Source organism: Balaenoptera acutorostrata, chromosome 14, assembly GCF_949987535.1.
Source record: "Balaenoptera acutorostrata chromosome 14, mBalAcu1.1, whole genome shotgun sequence".
NCBI classification, from domain to species: Eukaryota; Metazoa; Chordata; class Mammalia; order Artiodactyla; family Balaenopteridae; genus Balaenoptera; species Balaenoptera acutorostrata.
The window spans coordinates 9,256,438-9,282,623 of NC_080077.1; the positions used below are offsets into that span (position 1 = coordinate 9,256,438).

General features: G+C 42.2%; 1 protein-coding gene across 4 annotated transcripts in view; it reads right to left on the reverse strand.

The window, feature by feature from the left end:
- TULP4 (TUB like protein 4) overlaps nucleotides 1–26,186 on the reverse strand; it is a 237,301-nt gene that overhangs the window by 146,777 nt on the left and 64,338 nt on the right. For 3 of the 4 annotated variants that reach the window (XM_057527691.1, XM_057527694.1, XM_057527693.1), the window contains one exon: nucleotides 20,719–22,946. In XM_057527691.1, coding sequence (XP_057383674.1) covers nucleotides 20,719–20,970 — 252 coding nt within the window. In that variant the 5' untranslated portion in view covers nucleotides 20,971–22,946. Of the gene's footprint in view, nucleotides 1–20,718; nucleotides 22,947–24,087; nucleotides 24,157–26,186 lie in introns of all 4 variants that reach the window. The other variant, XM_057527692.1, reaches the window with a different exon arrangement.

Sequence of the window (26,186 nt, forward strand, 5' to 3'; positions counted from 1 at the left end):
TTCATAGCTAAGGAATCATGGTGAGACTACACAGCTAGTACAGGACAGAACCAAGAGTTGCCGCAAGGTCCATCTGACTCCAGATCCTAAGTTCTTTATACCACAGTGTCATTCATCCAACCCTTCAAAAGGTCAGCATTATGGGCAACTGGGCACAGGGACTTGCACTTTCACTGAGAAGTATCAAATACAAAATCTAAAACACGTATTATATAATTAGTTGTTTCATTATTCTAGAAACCCTACATGCTTAAGATACCAAGCTGGCTATGCAGTTACTTCCCTGAATGAATTAGCCGTACAGAGCTACTTTCCTCCACTGACAACCCAGGCTATATAAACAAAACACTAGTTTTTCAGGATTCAGATCTAACGTGTACAAACGAACCACAAAGGTAAGATGTGACTCATGGTGATAAATAGTACAGGCTTATGTAAATTAATGTTTTCAAAGCGCAGCAGTCTCTATACATGTTTTCAAAACAGAGGCGGCCTTAAAATTCCTTAACTCTCCCGGCTGACTGTGTGCCGTCTCCAGCAGCTCAGCCGCCCCTCAAAGGCTCTAACCCAGACAGTACAAACCAGAGGAGCCCGACGCGCACACACCCCTGGACACGACAGAAGACGAGGAGTCCTACGCCTAGCGAGTGGCACGATTAGCGATGGGTGACCACAGAGTCACCAAGCGCTAAACTGGAAGGCCCTCAGGGACCGTCGGTCCAAATGGTCTGGCGCTTCAGGGAAAAGCAGGATGAACGGGAGTCCTGAGAACTGACACCATGTATCCTGGTGATGAAAGAAAGAAGGCAGGTCCTGAGGAGGAACTCCCAAGGAAAGGTCGGAGGCGGGAGCAGGACAGCACATCCACAGGAAGCGCAGGCCCAGTGCTGTTGCGGTGGATGGTTTGGGGAATGAGTCCAGGCTACCTCGTTCCTCTAAGCGACAGTACCAGCAAAGCCCTTCCCACCTGAGGCTGTGTGCGTGCCTGCCCCTGCCCCCACACGCACACACACAGGAGCGGAGAAGGACACTCAGAAACTCAAGGACAAACTTAAGAAAATACAACTAAATTAATGTGGCCTTAATTCAGTAAACATGATTTGTACTCACTAGTTATAAGTAGCCCTATAGTTGAATGTCTACACTACTATTTGAGGTTTGTTGAATATAACGGCTAAATAAATACAAAACAATTCTGATAAACGCCCTTCCCGGAAAAATAACATTTTCACTAGTCACCAAATTACCAAAGTTACCGTACATACCACCAAATGAAATTACACACCTCTGAGCATGCCTGCTAGTGGCCACTGAAGCGGCGTCTTGGGGGGGACACCGCCAGAGAACAAGCAGCTGCCCCCAGGCACCAGGTGAGACCACACTCCTGCGTCTGTCCTCACGGTGAGCCCCAGTCAGTGCCCAGGAGCAGATGGACCTCAGATGCCCTCAACTGGCCACTGGACTGACGTTCCCGGAACTCTGCAGTCCTCTCAGGAAGCCCTCCAGGTGAGCATGGGGAACGCGCGCCCACCCAGGAATGCTTCCACCTGCATGACAAGAGCAATCCCCAGGGACCCCAAAGAGGGAAGACAGCAGATGAAGTGAGGCAGGGCTCCCACAGTCAGGAGGAACCTTGGTCATAGTCAAGGCCTATCTCAAAGCCATGCTGTCCATGAAATGTTCTGTGATCACCCCTCCACCCCCAAAGTCCCCTCTTCCATCACAGGGGCAGTGATTCAGGCCCCTGTGCAGACCTCACGCTGCAGCCCACTTGCCTCAGGTGCAACACAGGTGGCTGACCCACTATCACAATACTGAACCAGCCCTTATTAAATGGAAACGTAGGACGTTCACCGTTGCAGGGAACGTGGGATGAGAGGTCACTGCCCCGGCGGCCTGGGAGCAGTTCACGGTTCAGCAGAGACCTGGTCGAAGACAAAGAGTCGACAGGCACTGACTCAACCGGTGTGCTGCCCGAGAATGTCCAAAATAAGGTTAACTGCCATGTTCCTTCACCATATTATGTGTCCTTAAAGCATGTAATTTTAAGGGTGCGTTTTTGATTGTTGTTATTTGTTACACTTTAAAGTAAGATTTGTACTGACGTGTTCTTGCCGGGTGCACCCACGGCAGCCTGTGTTTCCTCTCTCAGAGCGCCACCACCCTTTACAGTCATTGCTGTTGAAACGCTGTCTTCCTCCACTAGGCTGTAAGGTAGACAATGGTTACTGCTGACTCCATTCACTCCCTGCTTCTAGGGCAGAGCCTGGATTTCCCCCTGGGACCACTATTCCCTACTCTCAGCCGTCGTGCTAGAAAAGGGACAACCCTCTCCACCTGGCTCAGGCCTGGCCAATCGGAGCATTGCCTCACTTTGGCCACAGCGACTGGTTCAGGTTTGGGCACATGACTAAGTCCACATTAATAAGAGTCAAACCCAACGTTTCATTGGGGAAGAGCGGTCTCTCTTTTTCATCAGAGTGAGAACTAGGAGATTATTAGCTTAGGTTGCCAAGGGCAACCATGTCGAATGAGCCTGCCTGCGAAGCCCACATAGACACAAGCAGAGAGATGGAGAGTCACCAGGTCACAATGGCTCAAGCCACTACTCACACCTGATATCTCTTGGATGTTCTTAGTTCCATGAGCCAGCACATTCCTTTCACTAATTGCTTAAGCCAATACGAGTAGGTTTTCTGTGCTTGCAACCAAACATATCATAATTAATAAAACCTATGTTCATCCTGTTCACCCCTATCACCGTAGCAGTTAGTATGGCAGCTAGCACACAGAAGATGCTTAATATTTTTTCAAATGAGCTGAATAAAAACTTAGGGTCAAAATATTTTACATGGGTATGTTTTATATATATAATTTATTATTTTTTTCTTTCCTCTCTCTCTTTTTTCTTTTTAGCCACTCGGCACAGCTTACGGAATCTCAGTTCCCCAACCAGGGATTGATCCCGGGTCACAGCAGTGAAAGCCCGGAATCCTAACCACTAGGCCACCAGGGAACTCCCTACATGGGTATTTTTATCTTTTAAAATTTCAACAGTAAAACAATCACCACAGTTTACTTTCACTAGGAAAAAAAAAAAAAGTTGACTTTACGGGCATAATCCACACTGGAAAAGAAGCCTTCCATTTACAGTAATTATTATAAATCCATGGAACTTAAAAGAATTTTTTATTACACAAAACTCTTGGCATTTCCTTCCTGATTAAGCTAACTCTATAATAACCACTGACTGTTATATGGCAACATGAATTGTTTTGTACCTTTTATCATTACAAAAGGGACATGGGCTACCTCAAGAGAACATCTGGCTCTGGGTCACAACTTTGAAAATTTAATTGGCTTTTTTTTCCACATAAGAGAAATAAGATAGCTGCTCAACAATAGGGCCAAATGTTCTTAATAAATGTCATTTCAACTGGGAATGGATTTTCTTTTTAATAATTAAATTCTCCATTCTTCAGACACGAAGGAAATCCCATTTTACAAGTGAAACAGCAGAACATAAGCTGGGGGGCAGGGGGAACTAATACTGAATGTGGTTTCAGTATAAATTCATTACCGTATTTTGCATTGTTTTTCAAGGCACTGGGATGGATCTGCAAGGATCAAGCAACACTTTCACCCAACCTTTCTGCACCCAACAATGAATTTTCATGATCGCCGGCCATAATTATGAAAGGGTACAACGTAGGACCATGAAACAAAGACAGCTTACTGGTCTATATGGTAATAAACCTGAAACATTAAGGCCTACCTCAATGTTACTAAGCCCCTAGAATTGATTGCCTTTCTAAAACTAAGCCACACCAAGAAGAAATACACTATTTACCTTTTAGTTTAAGGTGCTAACGCCAAGTCCCCATTCCCATGGAGCTTACACTCAAACAGAAATGACAAAATGTCAAGTACCAATCTACTTATCTGACCAATACTCTTAAGACCAGGAATGTTCAAAAAGAAAATTTTAGAAAGAAGTGAATGGTTAAAAAAAAAAAAGACGAAGATTCAAAAGTGCTTAGCAGTTTGGGGACTATATTACAAGCAGGAAATAAAAGACACCAGAAGAATTTAGAACCCTGGAGCTGGGAAGGTTCTTGGAGACCACCTGATTTTAAGATAAAGAAAATTAAAGGTCAGAAAGAGCTGGCCGACAGTCATACATCAGCGACTGTCAGCGGAGCAGAACCCAGGACTCCCTCCCACTGGTTCCGTCCATCATGGAGCACACGGGCAGTTTCAGACACCAGGGCTCAGCATCTACGCATTGCAGCTCCCTGGCCCCCGTTTTCATACTTCACTGTAAGAAAACGAATCACTACAACATTACTTTCACTTATTCAGTAACAGAGGGAACCTGCCCTCTCCCAGCCTCTGGACTGCTGGGAGCTCATTTGCTGAGGGGGCCTTTCACACAAATCTCTCCAGAGAAAGGGATGTGAGGACTGATTTCTGCACCCGCCCACACAGAGGTAATCACCATCCTAGGCCTCTGCTCAGTGGGGGGTCACGAAGGATGGCTAAGAAATGTCATGGCCTGTAACTGCTCTCCAGATAACCTCGGCCCTACGTTAAGACAAACACCGCTCTAAGACGTCGATAAGACTTGGCAAGATGCTCTATGAAATCAGGAAATAACCTTAAACGAAAGGACCCAGTTAACAAACAAGAATCTCAGAAAAGAGTGGATTGGTCTTAGGGACTAACTCAAAATAGATGAAGAATACAAAGAGTTTTTAAAAATGAGTTATACTCTCAATCCTGTCACTGACTGAAATTCTAACTTAACCTGAATGGTTCTCTCTGTACTTTAGTTTATCTGTTTGCAGAAGCAGTTCAAAACCCAACTGCCTGGCAGGTCCGAGAGTTCATAATTACCATTTGTCCTGCTGTAAGGAGGCCATGGATGACAGATTCCACAGCAAGAACAAAGTATGTGTTGATTTCTTCTAGCAGTACTCTGTTACAAGTTTTCTCCTGAACCTATAGAAAATACAGGTGAATTTCTCTATAACTGAGGTATATAAAAAGGCTTTCTAACTATGACTCAAAATCCAGATGCAATAAAAGACTGATAAATTTGACAAGACAAATTTTTTAAAACTTTTGTATGGCAAAAAATATAATAAGAAAAGTTAAAAGATCAATAACAAACTGGGAGAAAACATCTGCAGTATATATTACAAATAAAAAACTAATATCCCCAATACACCAAGAACTTTTAAAATGTAAAGATGGCAAAGTAATGAAAAATCCTATGGAAAAATGGACAATGTGACTAGACAACCCATAAGACATAAAAATGGCCCTTAAATATTTAAAAAGATGTTTGGTTTCACTCATAATAAAGGATATCCAAATCAAAACTACACTGAGTTACCATTTCTCATCTAGAAGATTGGGAAAATTTTTAAAGTTTGAAAATACTTTTTCTGGTGGAAATGCAAAGTGGGTCAATCATCATGGAAAGGAGTCTGGCAATATCCAACAAAACTACTTATGTTTTCACACTTGAACACAGCAATCCCACTTCTAAGAACTTATCCTGAAGATACACCTCCAACAATACAAAAATACAGGACTTTCCTGGTGGTCCAGCGGGTAAGACTCGGTGCTCCCAATGAGGGGGCCCAGGTTTGATCCCTGGTCAGGGAACTAGATCCCCCATGCATGCCGCAACTAAGAGTCTGCAGGCCACAACTAAGAAGTCTGCATGCCGCAACTAAGGCCCGGCGCAGCCTAAATAAATAAATAAATATTTTTTTAAAAACCAATATGAAAATACATATGTACAAGTTATTCACTGCAGCATTAGTTATAATTACAAACTACAGAAAACTCTCTAAATATTCAAACTTGGACACTGTCTGAATAAACTCTGGTACCGTCACACAACGGAGCACCGTGGGCTATAAAAAAAAATGAGGACACTCTGTATGAGCTGACATAGAGCCACTTCCAGATGCTAAGTAGAAAAGCAAAAGTACAAAAAAGCATATATATACACCTAACATTAATACAATGTTGCCAATTATATCTCAATAAAGCAGGAGAAAAAACAAATATATAATATGCTCTCTTCTGTTGTGTCAGAAAGTAGAGGCACCCCCAATGACTTAAGTGCATCAAAAGGAGACACCAGCTTGAAGGGGCTTCCACTGGCCAAACATGGAACAATTTGAGCAAAACTGGGTCTCAGCAATTAAGTACAATGAGCACTGAAGAAAAAAATTGAAATCCATAAGTTCATACTGGTAATATGTAAATGAATGAATGAATGGGGAGAATGGGGAGCTCTTGCTTACATAGAATGTCCACTGGGAACATTCTGTGGAGGGAGTACTGCAGCTGAAAATCAGCAGTTTGCAACCATCATAATAAAAACTGGCTCAAGCAAGAATCATTAATGGATGACAAACCTATGGAGAACATCCTGATAAGGAACAGGCTATCTGCGTGGTTTTAAAGTGTCCTCCCATAAAATGCCTGTCAAATGCAAGGGGAAAACATGGTAACTACACGGCAGGGAAACTGGACAACACTTTGGCCAGGTGATCAAAATTAACATCAGCAATGAGGGGCCAATAGATACCATGAGCCTCCACATAGCATCTGAGAAGGCAACATCCAGTATCACTTACAGGGTGTTCAGCTGGGGACAATTAACCTGAATTAAACCCCAAATGCAGAAACATTCTATTAGAGATGGGGAAGGGTATTCTTCTAAAATGCCAATGACATGGGAAAAAAAAAAAGACTGAAGAACTGTTCCTGATTAAAAGGGTCTAAACATACATAATAACTAAATGCAATCTGTGAGCCTAAATTAGATTCTGTACTGGAGAAAAAATTTTGACAAAAAACGGAATATACTGCAGAGCAACTAAGCCTGTGTGCCACAACTACTGAGCCCGTGCGCCACAACTACTGAAGCCCACACACCTAGAGCCTGTGCTCCGCAACAAGAGAAGCCACTGCAATGAGAAGCCCGCGGACCACAAGGAAGAGTAGCCCCCACTCGCCGCAACTAGAGAAAGTTGCACGCAGCAACGAAGACCCAATGCAGCCAAAAAATAAATAAATAAATATAGAAAAAAAAAGAACAATTATATACTCAGAATTTTAACCCAGCTCTGCAAACTACCTGTCTGGGAGACCAAGCATCGGTCTGATATGACTTTTGGATGTATCACGATACAGGAGGCACACTGTAATAAATGACTCAAACGCTCTCCTACAGAACTGGTGACATTTCAAGATTCCTCACAGAAACTGAAAACAGAGATAGATAATCACAAACTATTTTATTCACACAATTGTTTTTATTATAATTAAATCGGTTGTAAAATCAGAGGAAGGAAATTCCTTATTTAGTGTAGAAAGAACCAAGGTCATCTGAGGTGATGCATTTTTACAGACAGTCGGGAAGCAAGTCTGTTGTATCCCTCCTCTCACACACATGGTGCTTTGGCTGTGTGATAATTCATGAAAGGAGAAAACAAGTACAGAATTTTAAAGTCAAATAAGATTTTCTCTTTGACTTGTGAATTATAATTGGCCAATCTCTAGCAGCTGCCTCTTAGAAACCGTATTTTCTAAATGTTAATAGGCCCCAAGTTAGCAATAAATATGAACATATAGTGGAAAAAAAAAAAGGAATATAGACAGTACATTAAAGCATCAAATCAATGTTATCAATAAATCTTCTGAAGGTGATAACTGTACTATTGTGGTTATATGAGAGAATGTCCTTATTCTTAGTATTTATACACTGAAGTATATATATCAGGGTAAAAAAATCAAGAAATATATTCTCAAATGGTTTGGGAGGGGAAATACACACACACACACACACACACAAGCAAGCACAAGTTAACAACAGGTCAATCTGTGGAAAGACTGAGTGTTTAACTTTCTTGCAACTTTTATGTATGTTTGAAATTATTTCCAAATAAAAAGGTTTTAGGACCTTGGACAAAAGGCCTTTTAAGTCATACATTAATAAGCTCTCTGGGGTAAGCATGCAGCTCTGCCATAATCCTCAAAAAAGAAGCAGAATTGTCCAAAACGACACAGTTCAATATGGTAGTCATGAGCCACATGTGGCAATTGAGCACTTGAGATGTGGCTAATTCAAATTGAGACATGCCAACTTTCAAGGACTTAATATGAAAAAGAATATAAATTATCCCATTAAGAGTTTTTATACTGATTACATATTGAAATGATATTTCAGACATATTGGGTTACATAAAATATATTATTAAAATAAATTTCACCTTTTTACTTTATAAGGTAGCTACTAGAAAAATTTAAATTACACATGTAGCTCATATTGTATTTCTCTTACAATGCTGATCTAAAATATAATAATACCTTTTTTTGAAAAGAGGTGTTTGTTGATCTCTTAAACAAGTATTTCATTACTAGAGAAAAATGTCAAAGAACATTACAGATTCTGACTCCCCTAAGGTGATTTCAATCTTGGAAATAAAGTAGATAATTAGGCTTTTTTAAGGCATAATTAAGGGAAAAGAAAAATTTAAGGCCTAGGAGACAAGAAAGAGCTCTCTGGTCATGTTGTTTAAGTAATTGCCTGATTAGCCACAAATCCCATCTGTAGCAAATTTCCTGAAGAGGGGAAAAAATAAAATCTAAACTCATGAAAATACCAAGCGAATGGGAAGACAATAGATCGTTTTCACACTTCTGTTTTCAAACTCTGTATGAATAAACATCAACTTCCCAAATCCTAAACATTAACTTATAGTATCTTATAAACAAAGCCTTTAAACAGTTACTTCTGCTACCAAGGAGTTTATGAAATAAACTTGACTGACAACAATGTTATTTCCAACCGTTACTTATTTTTCCATTTTAAGGTTCTGACTGACAAACTCTTCCTTAACTCTAAAGGTTTAAGAAGGACATAAAGAGGAGAACTGAGCGAAGACAGACAAAACTGGTTTTTGTTTGAAACACTATTTTAGGGATTATACACAGGGAGGAGAAAGGAAGGTTGGGCACGAGCTTAAACAGGATTATTTCAGGATAACGAAAGGTCCCCGGGACAGAGACAATTTCCTCTGTATTTTAGTTATCCAAATCTAACTAGGCCAAGTGGAGAAAACAACAAAAATATCAGTAAGAATTCTATACAACAGCAACAATGAGGGAGAGAAACCAAACGTAGGTTGCCAGAAGGTACGATAAGAGCACCCAGCAGTATAGTCTTGGGCAACGTGCATAGGTGTGTTTGTTTTGGAAGTTCGGAGTCAAGCATGTGGACGGAACCAATTAGAATCACCAAACTGTCTCACAGCACAGGATCCCGGGCTCTCTCTCCTGACCCACACTCTCCGCACCCACCCCAGACCATATCCCAGAGAGCTGACTTCGATCAACTCTAGACAAAAATCTCCTACTAGAATACAACGCCCGCTGCCAGCGCACATGGGTCCATTTCTGCGTTGTGTCTAACAGCCTCCCTGCTGAAGGACCAACAGATGCACCCTGCACCCCCGAGGCCCCGAGTCAGGCCCCGTGGACTCAGACAGAAGCTGACAGCATGAATGAGCTCTGCTTAAGACGCAGTCAAGAGTGCCGTGCAGATAAGGAACCAACACAGATGAGGCGCCCATAGTCCCAGAATCCCAAACCTATAATAAAACTACCGGCACGAGCCCAGCCTCCCTCCCGGCTGGGACACCTCCCATCCTGCTCCTAACCCCTCACTTGCTTCCCACCTCACATTCCATCCCCGTATTTTGCCATCATGAGGCCAACTCATGCAGTCTCAGCAAAGAGGCCATGGCTCCACTGATCTAGCTTCAGAGGGAAATGCAGATGGGTAAAACACCCGAGGATGACAGTGAGTCTAACGAGAATTAAACAAGAACTAAGACTTAATGAGCTCTTCTACGTGCACTGTCTGCGGGTCACATCTCTCAGTCACCACGACCACTTCAGGTGGCAGGTGTTACGTACCCTTAGAGATAACGCAACCACAGCACGCAGACGGCCAGTACTTGTCCCAAATCACCCAGAAAGGGGGTCAACGCAAACCCAAGCACTCTGGCTCAAGAATCCATAGGTTCAGCTATTAATAAATCATGAACACAGATTCCACAGTTCAGGAAATATTTCTTTGCCCAGGACTCAGTAACAATCTCATTCTCATTTGCTCTCATTTTGACATCATGAAGCTTGAAGCTGCTTCCCTAGGAGGCTACTACCAAAAAAATTATTGTCCTGTACCCACATCCCTCTCTCACTCTCTCTAGCAAAAATACACCCAAAAGATAGCTTGCCATGAGTCTAAAGTACTTTCAGATATGATCATGTATTTTTATTAAGAGAAAAAAAATTAGGCAAACCAAATTGCTAAAGGAAAAAAATGAACAATGCCATTATTTTGACAAATTCTATTTTCTTAATAAAATATAATTCTATTATATTCTGGGTTTTGTTTAGGGAAAATAAATCTGCATTTAATGCCTTTAAGAATCTTCAAAAAATATCTTAACAGGAGATTTCAGATTTAAGATGTCAAAATAAAGATGATCCTAATCCATCTCTTAGAAATCACCTCAAAACAAGGAGCATGAAAACACACACAAAAGCCATCTTCGAGGTGCCCTGACCGCAGCATATGAAGACAGAAAATGGATAAGGAATGTGGCAACTGGCTTCACAAAACAGAGGAAGGCCAAACAGCGTCCCTGCAGAGAGGTGCCTGGGAGAAGGAAGCCCGGAAAGGCTCAGGAATGAGGCTCAGGGACTGAGAGAGGTGCAGGCGGGGCTGAGGCCAGAGGGCCGGGGTGAGCACGTTAGCCCAGGCACCCACACAGCCAGATGACGCTCCCGTCCCCGGAGCCGTCAGAGACGTCGCCAGGCAATTCTCACCACAGCGTCAGAGCCGGAAGGCCTAATCCCCTGGCAGAGTGAGCCACAGAAAGCGGTCTCGGGGACACAGGGCACAGAGAAGACAATAACGAGGCCTGAAAACCAGGGCATTTTCCGAGAGGTTCAGTGTGTGGAACCTATCTTCCCCTACCCCTAGTAGCTTCTATTCTAGATTCTGTCTCTATGAATTTGGCCATTGGAGGTAACTCCAATAAATGGAATCATATAAAAAAAAAAAAAAAAGTGTGTGGAATCTGAGGGGCTCCAGGCTCAGTCTCAGCTCCATCAATTAGCAAAGGTGCAAGCTGCTCAACATCTCGGCACCTCAGTTTCCTCATCTATAAGATGATGATAATAAATAGGTTCAAAGTCCTAGAGCTGATGCCAGGATTAAACGAGGTAAAGCTCTTACAATGGGGCCAGTACACAGCAAGCACTCAATAAATATTAGCTCCTCCTCCTGCCCCTTCTACTTCTACTATCACTACCTCTCCCCCAGCACACACACACACGCACACACACGCACCCCCCTCCTCAGGCTCTCAGGATGCTGACAGCAGGAGTAAATTCACAGGCATGCAACCGGAAGGGCCTTATGTAGAGAAACTGAACAACCCCAGTGAATATGCTTGGCTGCTGACATTTAGCAGTCAGCAACAAAACAGTTGATTCTCCCCCAGATTATTCCACAATAAAGCCCATCAGCTGAAATACCCGCCCCCCCCCCGCCGCCCATACACACATACACACAGAGGTGACAAAAAGCTTTCTAATACATTACTTTTAAACAACATCATGAAATTTCAGAATATCTGGGATAATGAGCAGATGTCAGTTTTTTTTAAAGGCCACATAACTGACTTAGAATAATAATATAATAATAGCCAATTTTACCAAGTCCTCATGATGTACTAGGCACTGTTGTAAATGCTTTACATACAGTAACTCATTTAATCCTTACAACAAACACATTTCACAAATGAGAAGATTATGGTACAAAGAAATTAAACAACACCCTTAAAGTCACAACACTACTGAGTGATAAAGCTGGGACTCAAACTGAGTCCAGCTTCAGGGCCTGAACTCTTAACTATTATGCTTCTCAGTAATAACTCTGCAAGTTTGAAGACTATGGAAAAATGCCTTCAAAATTCTGAAGGAACCAACCTAGAAATATATACCTAGCCAAACTATGAATCAAGAGTAAAGGCAAAATTGAGGTATTTTCAGACATAACAAGTCTTAAAATTTATGATTTACGAATTCTGTCTTAGGAAATTCTGACCTAAAGATCCAGAAACATGCCTATTTCTGCCTCTTTGCTAGAACAGTTCTCTGTTCAAAATAAGAATTCATAAGACACATTTAAAAGAGCTGCTTCTCAAATACCCTCAGTTTTTAAGTGGCTACACTCCCGTCTCACTCATAACTCTGTTTCTCTGCTCATTATGGTTCACCTTCTCTTGAAGCAGTGTCTTACAGAAGGAAAAACACACACGCATGAATTCAAATCCCAGATCTGTCATTGCCATCATCTAGCTCTATACTTCGGACAACTTCCATAACATCTCTGATCCTCAGGTTCTTCAACTGTATACCAGGGATAATAAAACAAAGCTGTAGAGAGTTGTTCTGAGGGTTAAACAAAACAGTGGACATAAAGCACATAAAAAATTGTGGCCATATAATATGTGGCAACCGTCATCAGCAGTAGCAACATTATTTCCTTGCAAACCATATCCATTCTCTGACACGCAGGTCATCCGGGCAGGAATGGCTCTTCTTTCATCACTGTGGAGCCAAAGTCCAGCAGTCTCCAGCCTAGCGTGGCCCCTCAAGTATTTATAGAACCCAAAATGAGTAAGTAAATAGAGTATGAAATACTTTAACAACACCATTTATATACACGGCGTTCACTATTTTCAGAGTCCTTTCAAAGGCAGGGAGGAAAGACAACAGACTTGACACAGATATTAGCAGTACTCTGTGGAAATTTACTTTCCTATATCTGAATGTTCAACTTCTTAACTGCTAAGAATACAGTTGGCTTCACACGGTTCTACTGTTCGGTGTGCTGCAATAGCTTACAGTATGATTGCAGATCAGGAGAACTATATAAAATCATGAGTTTAATTATGGAAATGAAAATTAATAGAAACTTATGTGATTAGGCTAGTAAAATGTTCTTCAAAAAAAAAACAAAAGTCCTTTCAAAAATATACTCTCATAGATTCTCACGACAACTCTGAAAGAAAGAAATTACTATTTCAACTTAACCATGAGTAAACTAAGGACATGAACAGCTTGGACACACCAGCTAGTTAAGTGGTAGAGCTAGAGCTTCTTGGAATAGAGATACAGAAAAACAGGAACAGAGCGGGGAACGGACAGGCCATCACCACAGGAAGTAAATCACCGTCCTCCCTTCCATCTTTCACTGTGATACCATAGTGAGTGACCACAAATCTACCAAAAGTCACTTTTTATGAAGAATTTAGAAGGAAGATAAAAGATTCCCTGTGTCTTCTCACTGGCTTTAATCCAAAATTTGTCAAATTTTCTCTCTGGAATTAGTGTATGACCCTTAAATATGTTGAATCCTGTACAAATGTTTATAAATCAAAAGCAGTTTTCAAATCTCTTTTAAGTTTAAGAAAGCTGACCATCACCATGCACAGTGATGCAAAAACAAGCCCGGGCTTGGCAATCCACCCAGAGCCCTGGGGATTCTAGAAAGGAGGGTGAACCAGACACACCACGGAGCATAACAGAAACTGAGATTCAACTACAAGGGGAGATCATTCTTATAATCCATAAATTATCATTCTTTTCAGAATTGCGACCTATTTCCTACAGTATTTTTAGGAAAGAGAGAAGAAACCTAAAGTACATCAGATATAAATCAGAATACTTTAACAATACTTGAGAAACTAAATATACCCTGGTAAGCAGAGCCCTCCACAATGGGTTAACAACAGAGTTTAAGTCAAAAGATCTGTGAGTAGGGTTGTACAGCAGGGTGTGAAGGAGAGAGGAAGGCATGTTTCAGACATCACTTGGAAGTCGAATACAGTGGGAGGCCTTGCTGATAACTGGATCTGGGAAAAAGGAAAGGGCAGGGAGGTTGTTGCACTGTATGTGTGACTCACTGGCCAGCCCTGGGGCCATCTCCTGAGACGGAGAAGACAGATGGAGGCTAAAGGGGCAGTGGGAAAAGGAGTTCTCTCTTAGAGGACCTACAGTTTGAGAAGCGTAGTGAGTGACTGATGTCCAATTCTGTATCTCATATAACAAACCGAAGAACAGAATCTGGAACTAGAAGGTGATGGCAGGTGGAAGATATAAATTCGGAAATCATCAGCATATAGGTAGATTTAGCACCAACTTGGAGAAATTATCTAGAAACAGATGCATGCCTGGGGCCCTCCAACATTTATTAACAATGAGGTGAAAATAGGCAGAGCCAGCAAAAAGGGTGGAAAGTAGAGGCCAGATAGGTAAGAGGAAAATCAGGAGAGCCTGGTGTCCCGGAAAGCAAGAGAAAATAACATTTCAACTCCACTGAATGCTTCCAAGACAGCAAGTGCAATAAAGTGGCCTACGGGTTTAGCAACGTGGGGTCATTGGGAATGTGACCATCTCAGTGGAGTGGTGGGAAAAGAAGCCCCACTGAAGTGGGCTAACAAGTTAAAGAAAATCAAAATAAACGAATGACATTTTAAATAGTAGGAGGTGAGGCAGTTAAGACACGAGAACAGACAATCTTCACAAAGTTTACCAATCTACACAAGCAGGTAACTGTAACAAGGCATCACCAGGGCAAGCACAGAAGTCTGTTCGGTGTACAGTGTACAGCCTGGGGTGGGGAGTGGGCGGGGGCAGAGGGTCAGAAAAAGCTTCTCAGAGAAGAAGTAACCAGATCCAAGAATCCAGGAGACACCATTCCTACAGTGGATGTGTCCCTGTAATGAAACAAATTCCACCAAACACGCATGAATGCCTGTCCGCACTTAAGGGAAGAAAATCTCATTAAATGAAGAATCAGTGACTAACCTGTATGTCATCAATAATAACCATAATAAATTGTTTTCTAGAAGAAAAACATTCCCAAGTTTTTCAGCTGTGAAACAGCAGATCACGAGATCTGACGTGCGCAGTTTGGTCATCCCATGGCCAGAAGACAGTAAAATCCTGCGACAGTTCTTGACTAGAGTTTTTAGGGTATGTCAGGGTGGGGGCAGGGGAACTTGGCTCCTCGAGTGGAAGGGCAGTGAAGATAAGGTAACTAAGCAATGGACAGAGATGACTTAAACGTCAGCCCTCCCGAAAATGAAAAAACATAAAACGCTTCAGAGGTTGCTTTTCACGATTCCCTTAAAGGAAGATACAGGCTCATAATCATGTACTCAAAATCCTTGCAGCTAGGTAAGTTCTGAAATTCAGAGTTTTTGAAATTTTAGGTCTGAAAACAGGAGACACCATCAATATATAACACCCCCAGCAGGGTCTGGGCAGCACCCATAATAAAACATAAATATTTCTGCAGCTGACATGATAGAATGACAACAAAAAATAGCCTCACATCAGTTCATGTCTTGCCATTAAATGAGTCATGCAAAAACTTTCCATTTTCAGAGCGCTTAGATTTCACAACTGTGGATAAGGGACCGAGAACTTACACCTAACACAAGCTTTAAGAAAATAAAGGCACGCTGAAGGAGAATGGCAGAGCTCTGGGATCCCATTCCAGCTCTCCTCCATACGAGCTGTATGAACCTAGGCAAACCAGTTAGCATCCATAAACCTTAGCTTTCTGACCTGTAAAATGGGAATAATGATATCTATCCCTGAGTCTACTGTGAAAACCTGGTACTACGTCTGGCCCTTAGCAGTAGGATGACTAAACATCCCCGTTTGCCTGTGACTTTTCCAGTTTTAGCACTGACAATCACACATGCTGGGAAACCAGGATGGCTGGTCACCCTACTTGGCAGGCACTCAATAAATAGGAACTATTCTAATATTAAGAATAGAAATTAGCACAGGGAACGATTACAATAACGTGTAATAAACCATAATGGAAAAAAATATGAAAAAGTATGTATGCATATATAACTGCATCACTTTGCTGTACATCAGGAACTAACACAACATTGTAAATCAACTATACTTCAATTAAAAAAAAAGAACAGAAATTAAAAGTAAAAATACAAAATGGAAAAATCTCATGAAATAGTTTCAGTAGTGAAATATCCATGTCACCAGGAATTATAATCACCTCTTCTGTGGTAGGCACAGTTCTAAGACAGCAGTCCCTGGTGTGCACACCCTGTACGATTCCCTCACCTGGAGTGTGGGCAGGTCTGACCTAATCAGATGTGCCCTTTTTCAGAGACGGGAAGTCAGACTCAAAGCTACAGCAGATGCTCTCCTGCCGGCCTTTAAGATGTAAACGGCCATGTTGTGGAGAGGGCCATGTGGCAGGAGTGGTGGGCGGCCTCCAGGAGCTGAGGGCCTCAGTCCTACAACCGCAAGGAACTGATTTCTGCCAACAACCTGAACGCGTCTGAGGGGTACCCCAGCTTCAGAGGAGCTCACAGTCCCTGATGCCACCATGAGACCCCATGCAGAGGACCCAGCCCGGACTTCAGACCTACAGAACTGTGAGATAAGAAGTGGGTGTTGTGAGCCACCAAGTCCATGGTGATTTGTTACACAGCATTAGAAAAATATCTCTTATCCCAGGGATGCAAGGATTCTTCAGTATTCGCAAATCAATCAATGTGATACACCACACTAACAAATCAAGGAATAAAAACTATATGATCATCTCAATAGATGCAGAAAAAGCTTCTGACAAAATTCAACACCCATTTATGGTAAAAACTCTCCAGAAAATGGGCATAGAGGGAACCTACCTCAACATAATAAAGGCCATATACGACAAACCCACAACAAGCATCATACTCAACGGTGAAAAACAAAAAGCATTTCCACTAAGATCAGGAACAAGACAAGGATGTCCACTCTAACTACTATTATTCAACATAGTTTTGGAAGTCCTAGCCACGGCAATCAGAAAAGAAAAAGAAATAAAAGGAATACGAACTGGAAAGGAAGAAGTAAAACTGTCACTATTTGCTGATGACATGATACTATACATAGAAAATCCTAAAGATGCCACCAGAAAACTACTAGAATTATTAATCAGTGAATTTGGTAAGGTTGCAGGATACAAAATTAATTCACAGAAATCTCTGGCATTCCTATACACCAACAACAAAAAATCAGAAAGAGAAATTAAGGAAACACTCCCATTTACCATCACAACAAAAAGAATAAAATACCTAGGAACAAACCTGCCTAAGGGGGTGAAAGACTTGTACTCAGAAAACTATAAAACACTGATGAAAGAAATCAAAGGTGACACAAACAGATGGAGAAATATACCATGTTCTTGGATTGGAAGAATCAATACTGTGAAAATGACTATCCTACCCAAAGCAATCTACAGATTGAATGCAATCCCTATTAAACTACCAACAGCATTCTTCACAGAATTAGAACAAAACATTTTACAATGCGGATGGAAACACAAAAGACCCCGAACAGCCAAAGCAATCTTGACAAAGAAAAACGGAGTTAGAGGAATCAGCCTCCCCAACTTCAAACTGTACCACAAAGCTACAGTAATCAAGACAGTATGGTACTGGCACAAAAACAGAACTATAAATCAATGGTACAGGATAGAAAGCCCAGAGATAAACCCATGCACATATGGGCACCTAATTTACAACATGGGACAATGCAGAAAGGACAGCCTCTTCAATAAGTGGTGCTGGGAAAACTGGACAGTTACATGTAAAAGAATGAAATTAGAACACTCCCTAACACCATACACAAAAATAAACTCAAAATGGATTAAAGGTTTAAATGTAAGACCAGACACTATAAAACTCTTAGAGGAAAACATAGGAAAAACACTCTTTGACATAAACCACAGCAAGATCTTTTTTGACCCATCTCCTACAGTAATGGAAATAAAAACAAAAATAAACAAATGGGACTTAATTAAACTTAAAAGCTTTTGCACAGCAAAGGAAACCATAAACAAGACAAAAAGACAACCCTCAGAATGGGAGAAAAGATTTGCAAATGAAACAACGGACTAAAGATTAATCTACAAAATATACAAACGGCTCATGCAGCTCAGTATCAAAAAAACAAACAATCCAGTTAAAAAATGGGCAGAAGACCTAAACAGACATTTCACCAAGGAAGACATACCGATGGCCAAGAGGCACATGAAAAGATGCTCAACATCACTAATTATTAGAGAAATGCAAATCAAAACTACAATGAGGTATCACCTCACGCCAGTCAGAATGGCCATTATCAAAAAAGCTAGAAACAATAAATGCTAGAGAAGGTGTGGAGAAAAGGGAACCCTCTTGCACTGTTGGTGGGAATGTAATGTAAATTGATACAGCCCCTATGGAGAACAGTATGGAGGTTCCTTAAAAAACTAAAAATAGAACTAGCATATGACCCAGCAATCCCACTACTGGGCATATACCCTGAGAAAACCATAATTCAAAAACAGTGATGTATCACAATGTTCACTGCAGCACTATTTCCAATAGCCAGGACATGGAAGCAACCCAAGTGTCCATAGACAGATGAATGGATAAAGAAGATGTGGCACATATATACAATGGAATATTACTCAGCCATAAAAAGAAACGAAATAGAGTTATTTGTAGTGAGGTGGATGGACCTAGAGTCTGTCATACAGAGTGAAGTAAGTCAGAAAGAGAAAAACAAATATCGTATGCTAACGCAGATATATGGAATCTAAAAAAAAAAAAAATGGTACTGATGAACCTAGTTGCAGGGCAGGAATAAAGAGGCAGACAGAGAAAATGGACTTGAGGACATGGGGTCGGGGGTGGGGGGAAGCTGGGGTGAAACGAGAGTGGCATGGACATATACACACTACCGAATGTAAAATAGTTGGCTGGTGGGAAGCAGCAGCATAGCACAGGGAGATCAGCTCGGTGCTCTGCAATGACCTATAGGGGTGGGATAGGGAGGATGAGAGGGAAGCTCAAGAGGGAGGGGATATGGGGACATATGTATGCATATGGCTGATTCGCTTGAAACTAACACGGTATCGTGAAGCAATTATACTCCAACAAAGATCTATTAAAAAAAAAAAGAAAAAGAAAAATATGTCTTTTAAGAGAGCATCCAGTTCAAAATTACAGGGGTGTGTGTGTGTGTGTGTGTGTGTGTGTGTGTGTAGTAAGGACAGAACAATCTGTAAACCGAAATTCCTTGCATAAAACTACCTTTTTTAATATGAAAAGTTCAAATCCAAAAGAAGTTTCTTACACAACTGAAACTTTTCATACATTGATGGTAGGGGTATCAAACGGCACAATCACTTTGGAAAACTGTTCCTGGCAATTCCTATTAAACCTAAATGCATGCCTACTCTGCAACCTGGAAACCTGTCATGAGTGCACAGATCCACAAGAAGGCACGCATACGAATGTTCAGAGCAGGTTTCACCAAAACAGCGAGAAACTGGAAGCATTGCAAATGCCCACCATTTGAAGAATGGAGGAATGGAAAAACTGTGGTGTCCTCCTTCAGTGGAAAACTAGCATCAGTTAAAAAGAACAAACTAACAGCACACACGACAGGGATGAATCTCACAGACACAATGTTGAGTGAAAGAAGCCAGACACAAAGAGAATAAAATGAATGATTCCACTCACATGAAGTTCAAGCACAGGCGCAACTGATCTGTGATGACAGAGCCAGAGTCTGGGTCACCTCTCAGTAGGGTGTAGGGCCTGGGAAGGGGCAGCAGGTACCTGTGAGAGGTCCTGGAAATGTTCTACACCCTGATCTGGGGGAAGGTTACATGGGTGACTGCGTATGTAAATAATCTCTGAGACGTATGTATGTGTAAGGTTAATGCACTTTACTATATGCTACCCTTCAAAAATATTCTTCCCCTTTACAACGACTAACCAAAAACCATCTAGTGACAATTTAAGGTGGATTCCTCATAAGAAACTAGTGAACAGTGAAGCACAAATATGGTTAACACGCTACGCAAGTACACCTCTTCTTGTAAACCCACGGCTCACTAAATGCTGGTTGAAGGCATTTCAAAGATAATGACCATGGTTATGTTTCAGAAGCCCAGAGGAATCTATACGCATGTATACCTAGCATAATGTCCTCAACAGAATATACCCCATAGATGTGAAAAACCATGACTCTTGTCCAATTACTCCTTTCACCTCTGTCCAATTAATTCCTTTGTTTACCTCCCAGTACAAGAATACAAGCTAGGTGTTACACCATCACAAAGCATGCAGATGTGAACTGCACGGCCAAGACAGCACCACTTCCATGGCCTGCACTGCCCGTCTGACACTGGGGCAGTGACTCTTTGCCATGGATACAGGCGACCATAAAGGCTCAGAGCGTGACCAGCAGGTTAGGATCGTCTCATCCAACCTCACACCTGGTCAGAAAGCCGCCCTGGTGTCCCTGCCAGGGGCAGCCCACCCACTGCAGGGAAAGGAGGACGAGGGACGCTGGAGAGGTGACACAGCCCGCCGGGAACTGTGTCTCCCACTGGGACACACACACAAGACAGGGTTCACGTTTGAAAAGTCTCCCTCGGCAGCAAGTCTGAGAAACTGGAATCCATGCGGGACGGGCTCAAATCCACTGCTAGTGACCAGACCAAAAGTGAAGCAGAAGCCCGCTCACCTCGCTATTGTGGCCCCGAAGGTTGAAGTTGATTCTCTGCGGAGTGTTCCTGTCCCGGCGGCAGTGGCTGGAGGTGAAGGTCACGCCAACAACGCCGCGCCCGTTGCCCGTGGCCAGCCAGCCCTCCTCGTAGTAGCGCCTCCTGCACACGGGCTTCTCCTTCTCACTCTTGGGGACGCGGCCCTTCCAGGACAGGCAGAGGATGTTGGAGTCGCTGCACAGGACAGGCCCGTGCTCCACCGCTGCATACATACTTTTTTCTGAAGAACCGTTTTACTTAAAAAGTAATGCTGAATGCTGAAAAATTGCTTTCACTGACAGATCGATGTTATTTTTGTGGTTGGCTTGCGCTGTTTTCCCTGACCCCCTTTTAAGACTGACCCGGTTCTAATTAGAAGGTCAGTATTTTATAAAGATCCACCAAATGCATAGTGAAAAAATTCCTCTATAAAAGATGACGGCAGTCTGCTAAGAAAAGGTAATGCTTAAAAACAACGTGGGGTCCATTTTTATTTTCAAGTCCTCAGAGGAAGAGGGGGCTGACCCTTTGGAGAAAGAGCATCGTTAACAAGTGGTGATAAAGAAACTGAGTGTTCTTCTTTTCACTCAACTTGGTTCTTCTTATTCAGCCTGAGATTCCAGTTTAGTGTAATGCGATTCCAGAGACAAAGGGCTGCAAATACATAGATTTCAAGTAACTTAAGGCTTTAAGAATCCCTCGAGCTGGAATCTTCTCTTCAAAAGCTCAGATGCAGAGACAGAACACATGGGGATCATCTCCCTTCTGAAGCCACCCTCTGGCTTGTTTTCTCAACTAGACAAATCTCTGCTGCTAAAGCTGAAAAAGATTGCATAAAGGGAAAAAAAGGCACACAAACCGTGCAAAACAGACCAGAGTTTGTGCAGACAGCAGTCCAAATTTTAGAAGAAAAAAGGACTCTTTCCCCACTGTTCAGAACCAGAAACCTCCAACTTCAGAGCCCGGCCCGGCTTCCCAGCGGGTGGCTGCGTCCCCGGGGAGGGCCCCTCTGCAGGCTGACGCACCCCTCGGTGCCATAGAGCCGGGCGAGAAAGCCCCTCCCCTCAGCAGAGCCAGAAGGCTCTAAAGCTCTCGCGGGAGGGAGTCCAAGTGTGGGCCCCCAGCGAATCCTAAATACTCCTGCTGGCCAACGGGAGCCAAGCTGGGCTGCAGGCTGCGTCTCCTCCCTTCCCACCCTAGTCACTTCTTCCCTTTCCGCTCGTAAAGATTACATACTTTTCCATCTTGAAGGAAAAAAACTAATCTCAGAATTAAGTCCATCAAGTAGCCTTCCTCTTATATACAAAGATTCCTGGACTCAACACAGAAGAGAATCCCTTAAAACGGAAACACAGGTGAGAGTCAGCTTCTTCCCCACTGTCTCCCTACGGAGTGACCACGTTCGGCTGATGGGCACTTTCCTGATCACCTCCAGAGACCGTCTCCAAACGCCACGTGTACAGTCCAAGGAAAGAAGCTTTACTCTGATGCTCCTTGATAATTATTTTGTAATTATCAGTTTCAACTGCTACCTTAAGGTATTATCCTATAGGTATAGGAAAGGAAAAGGGAAGTAATAAATTAAAATTTCTGGAATACAGTTAACTGAAAAAAGGCAAAGGAATCAGTTCACTGTTCAAACTTGTCCCATCATACCCTAACTGGCTTTCCTCCAGTCATAACCACACAGTAGGAGCCACTCTTCAGTCCAGAATTTTCACCTCTGTCCAAATCACCAGACCCACTGAAAAATAAAGTGCAAAAAGCACTGCATGCTCCCATCTGCAATGCTTGAAATCACACTTCTCCCTCAGTCACCTTCTCACTTAGTTCCTTCTTTAAACTGGAGAGGTATTTTTGAGGCTTGATCTGTGCAAGTTTTTTTTTCTTCTTTTTGCAAACCTTCTTTACCCGTGAAGACCATATGGAAAACTGGCCATTAGTGATGTATTTTTCTCCCCGGGCTCCCAAGCCCAGTGGTGTCAAGTTGCTCCATCTGATTCTTAAATTAATTTTCATCAGTTGTAAAACTCTTCAAGTGCACACAAGAATGAGCCTGCCTTCTCGTGTAAATGTGTATGTACAGAAAGAAGGTTTTAAATATACATAGACATACACTCTTCAACTGGCACACAAAACGTCTGTTTTCCCAGTCGTTTCAGGAACCATGGGATTAATCACAGCTTGAAGGCCCTGGAGTCTTACAAATCTGTAAAACAAAATAGGACATAAAAAAAAGAACTTTAAAATATTGAAGAATAAAGATTCTAATACATCTTTTTGCATGAACATATGAACATCATATAATAACATAATAATCACTGTAACTGAAATCAGAGACCCATCTGGACACCTACATATATCAAATGGAGCAACTGATCGGTAAAATTTGAATAGTAAAAGGGTGCTCCTCGCCAACTTACAGACAACATGCAACATGAGGAGTCTGAGTGCCAGGTACCATTTACTAAATTTGCCAGCAGCTGTGCATAGTGAATGAAATAATACCTAAAACTGTCCTTCCTAGGACTGTGAGCCCTGAAAGGTGCACCTTTACCATCCAGAGGTCATCACCCTGAGTTAAGCAGGCATCTTCAAAAAGGAGACAGAAGAGACTCAGGCAAGTTATCTGAATTGATGTTTTCACTTTCAGTAAGAAATAATCCCTGAAGACACAAGGCAGCAAAGGCCTTTAACTGCCGGCAGGTCACAGAGCAAGGCACAGCTGTCTTCTCGGCTTTTACGTCGTCTACTAGCAATACAGTCCTAGAGAATCTACCTCCAGCAAACCTACCCCCTCTTCCTTCCTGCTGTCTTCAGTCCAGGCCCGCATCACACCCGCAAAGACACTGGACAACTTGAGCCCTAACTCCCCCGCACCACCCCACCTTCCAAAGGACCCTCAGAGCGATCTTTCTAAAATTCAAGGCTGCCCCAAGAGCCTGGACTGTTCTCGCCCCACCCAGGCAGTGCCCCCGAGAGCTAGCTGAAACGGACAGCCCAGCCCCACCCCCAAATACCTGACACTGAAGGTCAAGGGCTGGGCCTTGGTATCTGCATTTCTAACCAGTGCTGGTCTGGGACCAGCTTTGAGAACCACTGGCCTATGAGATCAAGTCCCAGCAAGACCCCTTAGGATGTGATTTCCACCCGTCCTCTTCTGCCACAGCCTCCACGTCCAGCCTGCACTGCAGCCGTCGCCTCCCTGAACCACGTCCCCAGGTACCGAGTCCCCCGTCTCCTTCACGTCTCCACGCCTGCTGCTCCTCTGCCCAGCCAGCCCACACCCCCCTGTAACCCCCGCCGAACACCCCCTCTCCCGTGAAGCTTCCCAGAGACTCCGTACTAACCCATGCAACAGTCTTCCTCTCGCTGCGTCCAGAGGCTGGGGGCCTACCCTCCTCGTCCCTGGCAAGGAGCTTAGCACAAACAAGTTACTCAGTAAAAGTCTGTAAGAGGATGCAGGCGGAGGCAAGGCAGCAGCTACAGATAATTTCCTGGAGATACCCTAATTCAGATGAGTCACAGGACATATACTTCCTATGTGTCTAAAATCAAAACAAATTCTCCCAGGAAGCACTTGTACCCGAGGGGAAAAAGTGAAAACAAATGCTATACAATTCAAATTATGCATGTTCTTCCTCCTGAAATTCTAATGCCACTGTATAATACTCCCTTAGTCCCTACCTGGGCCTGGGGACGGCACCACAGAGGGGAAAAGCAAAAGCAACTTCTCAAGACCCAGCCATATATACACAGGGTTTAAACTATTTAAGAGCATAATCCACGATTACTAAAGCACCCACATTAAACACGAGAGTGTAAACCATCAGTTCCCTCACACCGTCCTGGACAGAGAGGGGTCTATAATGTCAAAATTATTCTCAAAATAAAACTAAGACATTATTTGTCTTCTTCACCGCGTTGACAATTTCTATCAACGGTGCGAAAGCAACAGTGGGTCACACTGCCAGCTCTGTGGCACAGATCAAGGCCCAGCACCAGCCAGCACCAGTGCTCATCAGATTTTTTAAAATGCCAGCTTCATTTAAGAATGTTCTTGGGACTTCGCTGGTGGTCCAGCAGTTAAGACTCTGCGCTCCCAATGCAGGGGGCCCAGGTTCGATCCCTGGTCAGGGAACTAGATTCTACATGCCGCAACTAAAGATCCCGCACGCCGCAACGAAGACCCGGCACAGCCAAATAAATAAATAAATATTAAAAACAAAAAAAAGCTCTTAATGCAGCACTAAAAATTATTAATTTATTAAATCTCACTCCTTGAGGACATGGTTGTTTAATATTCTGTGTTTCAAACAGTAAATACACACACAGCACTTCTGCTGACTATGGCACTACAGCGGTAATCCTGAGAAAAAGCACTTGTGCTGTAGTTTAAGTTATGGGCTGAGCAAACTGCTTTTTCATGAAATGTCATGTTTACTGGAAAGAATTAATGACAAATTATGGTCATTTAGGCTTGGGTCTTTGGCAGACATTTTTCTCTAATGTGAACAAAGTGAGCTGTCACTTTAAAGAAAACAACTGATGGTATTTGTTGCTGATAATAAAAGTAGAGCTTTCAAGTTAAAATTAGAATTGTGGGAAAACCAGCATCTATCACTAGGAGCTTGATAGCTCCCCAAGATTTAAAGACACTCTGCAAGCAAGAGAAGGTGATATTAATAAATGTGAATTTTTGACAGTATATTTCATAGTGTGTCAATATTTGGAAGATTCGCATAATTTGCTGAAGTAATATTCTTCAAATGACCAGTGAATGATGATACCAATTATGCTTGACAGAGCCATTCAAGGTGCAAGAAAGACAAATGGATTTTAATATAACCAAGTACAAAAAAGTCACTGATATATTTAAAATTCCACATTGCTACTAACCTTTAAGAAACTACCATTTGTTGAGTTTTAGTACAGTATCAAAGAAAAATATTCATGATTAGCTGAAAAGACTATTAAAATACTCTTCCCTTTTCCAGCTACATATCTGTGTGAGGTCAGATTTTCTTCAGACATTTCAACAAAAACAGCATATTGTAACACTGAATGCAGAAGCATATACGGGAATTCAACTATCTTTTCAATAAGTCAGGCATTAAAGATATTTTACCAAAATGTAAAATAATGCTACTCTTTTCAGTAAATTTTTTAGTCAGAAAATAGTCATTTTTCATAAAAAATATATTATTTATAACATTTATAGGTTTATTGTTTTTAAATGAATTAGTAATTTTTTTTAATTTCTCTGTTTTAATTTCTAATATGGTAAATATCAAGAGCTAACACCCACATAATCAAAAGCTCTTTTCGGACTTCAATAATTGTTGAGAATACAAAGGGGCCCTAAAACCAGAAAGGTTAAAAATCACTGACATATGCTAACTCTCCAGAATATAAGCCTTAAATAACTATTGAAATAAAGTACGTAGGA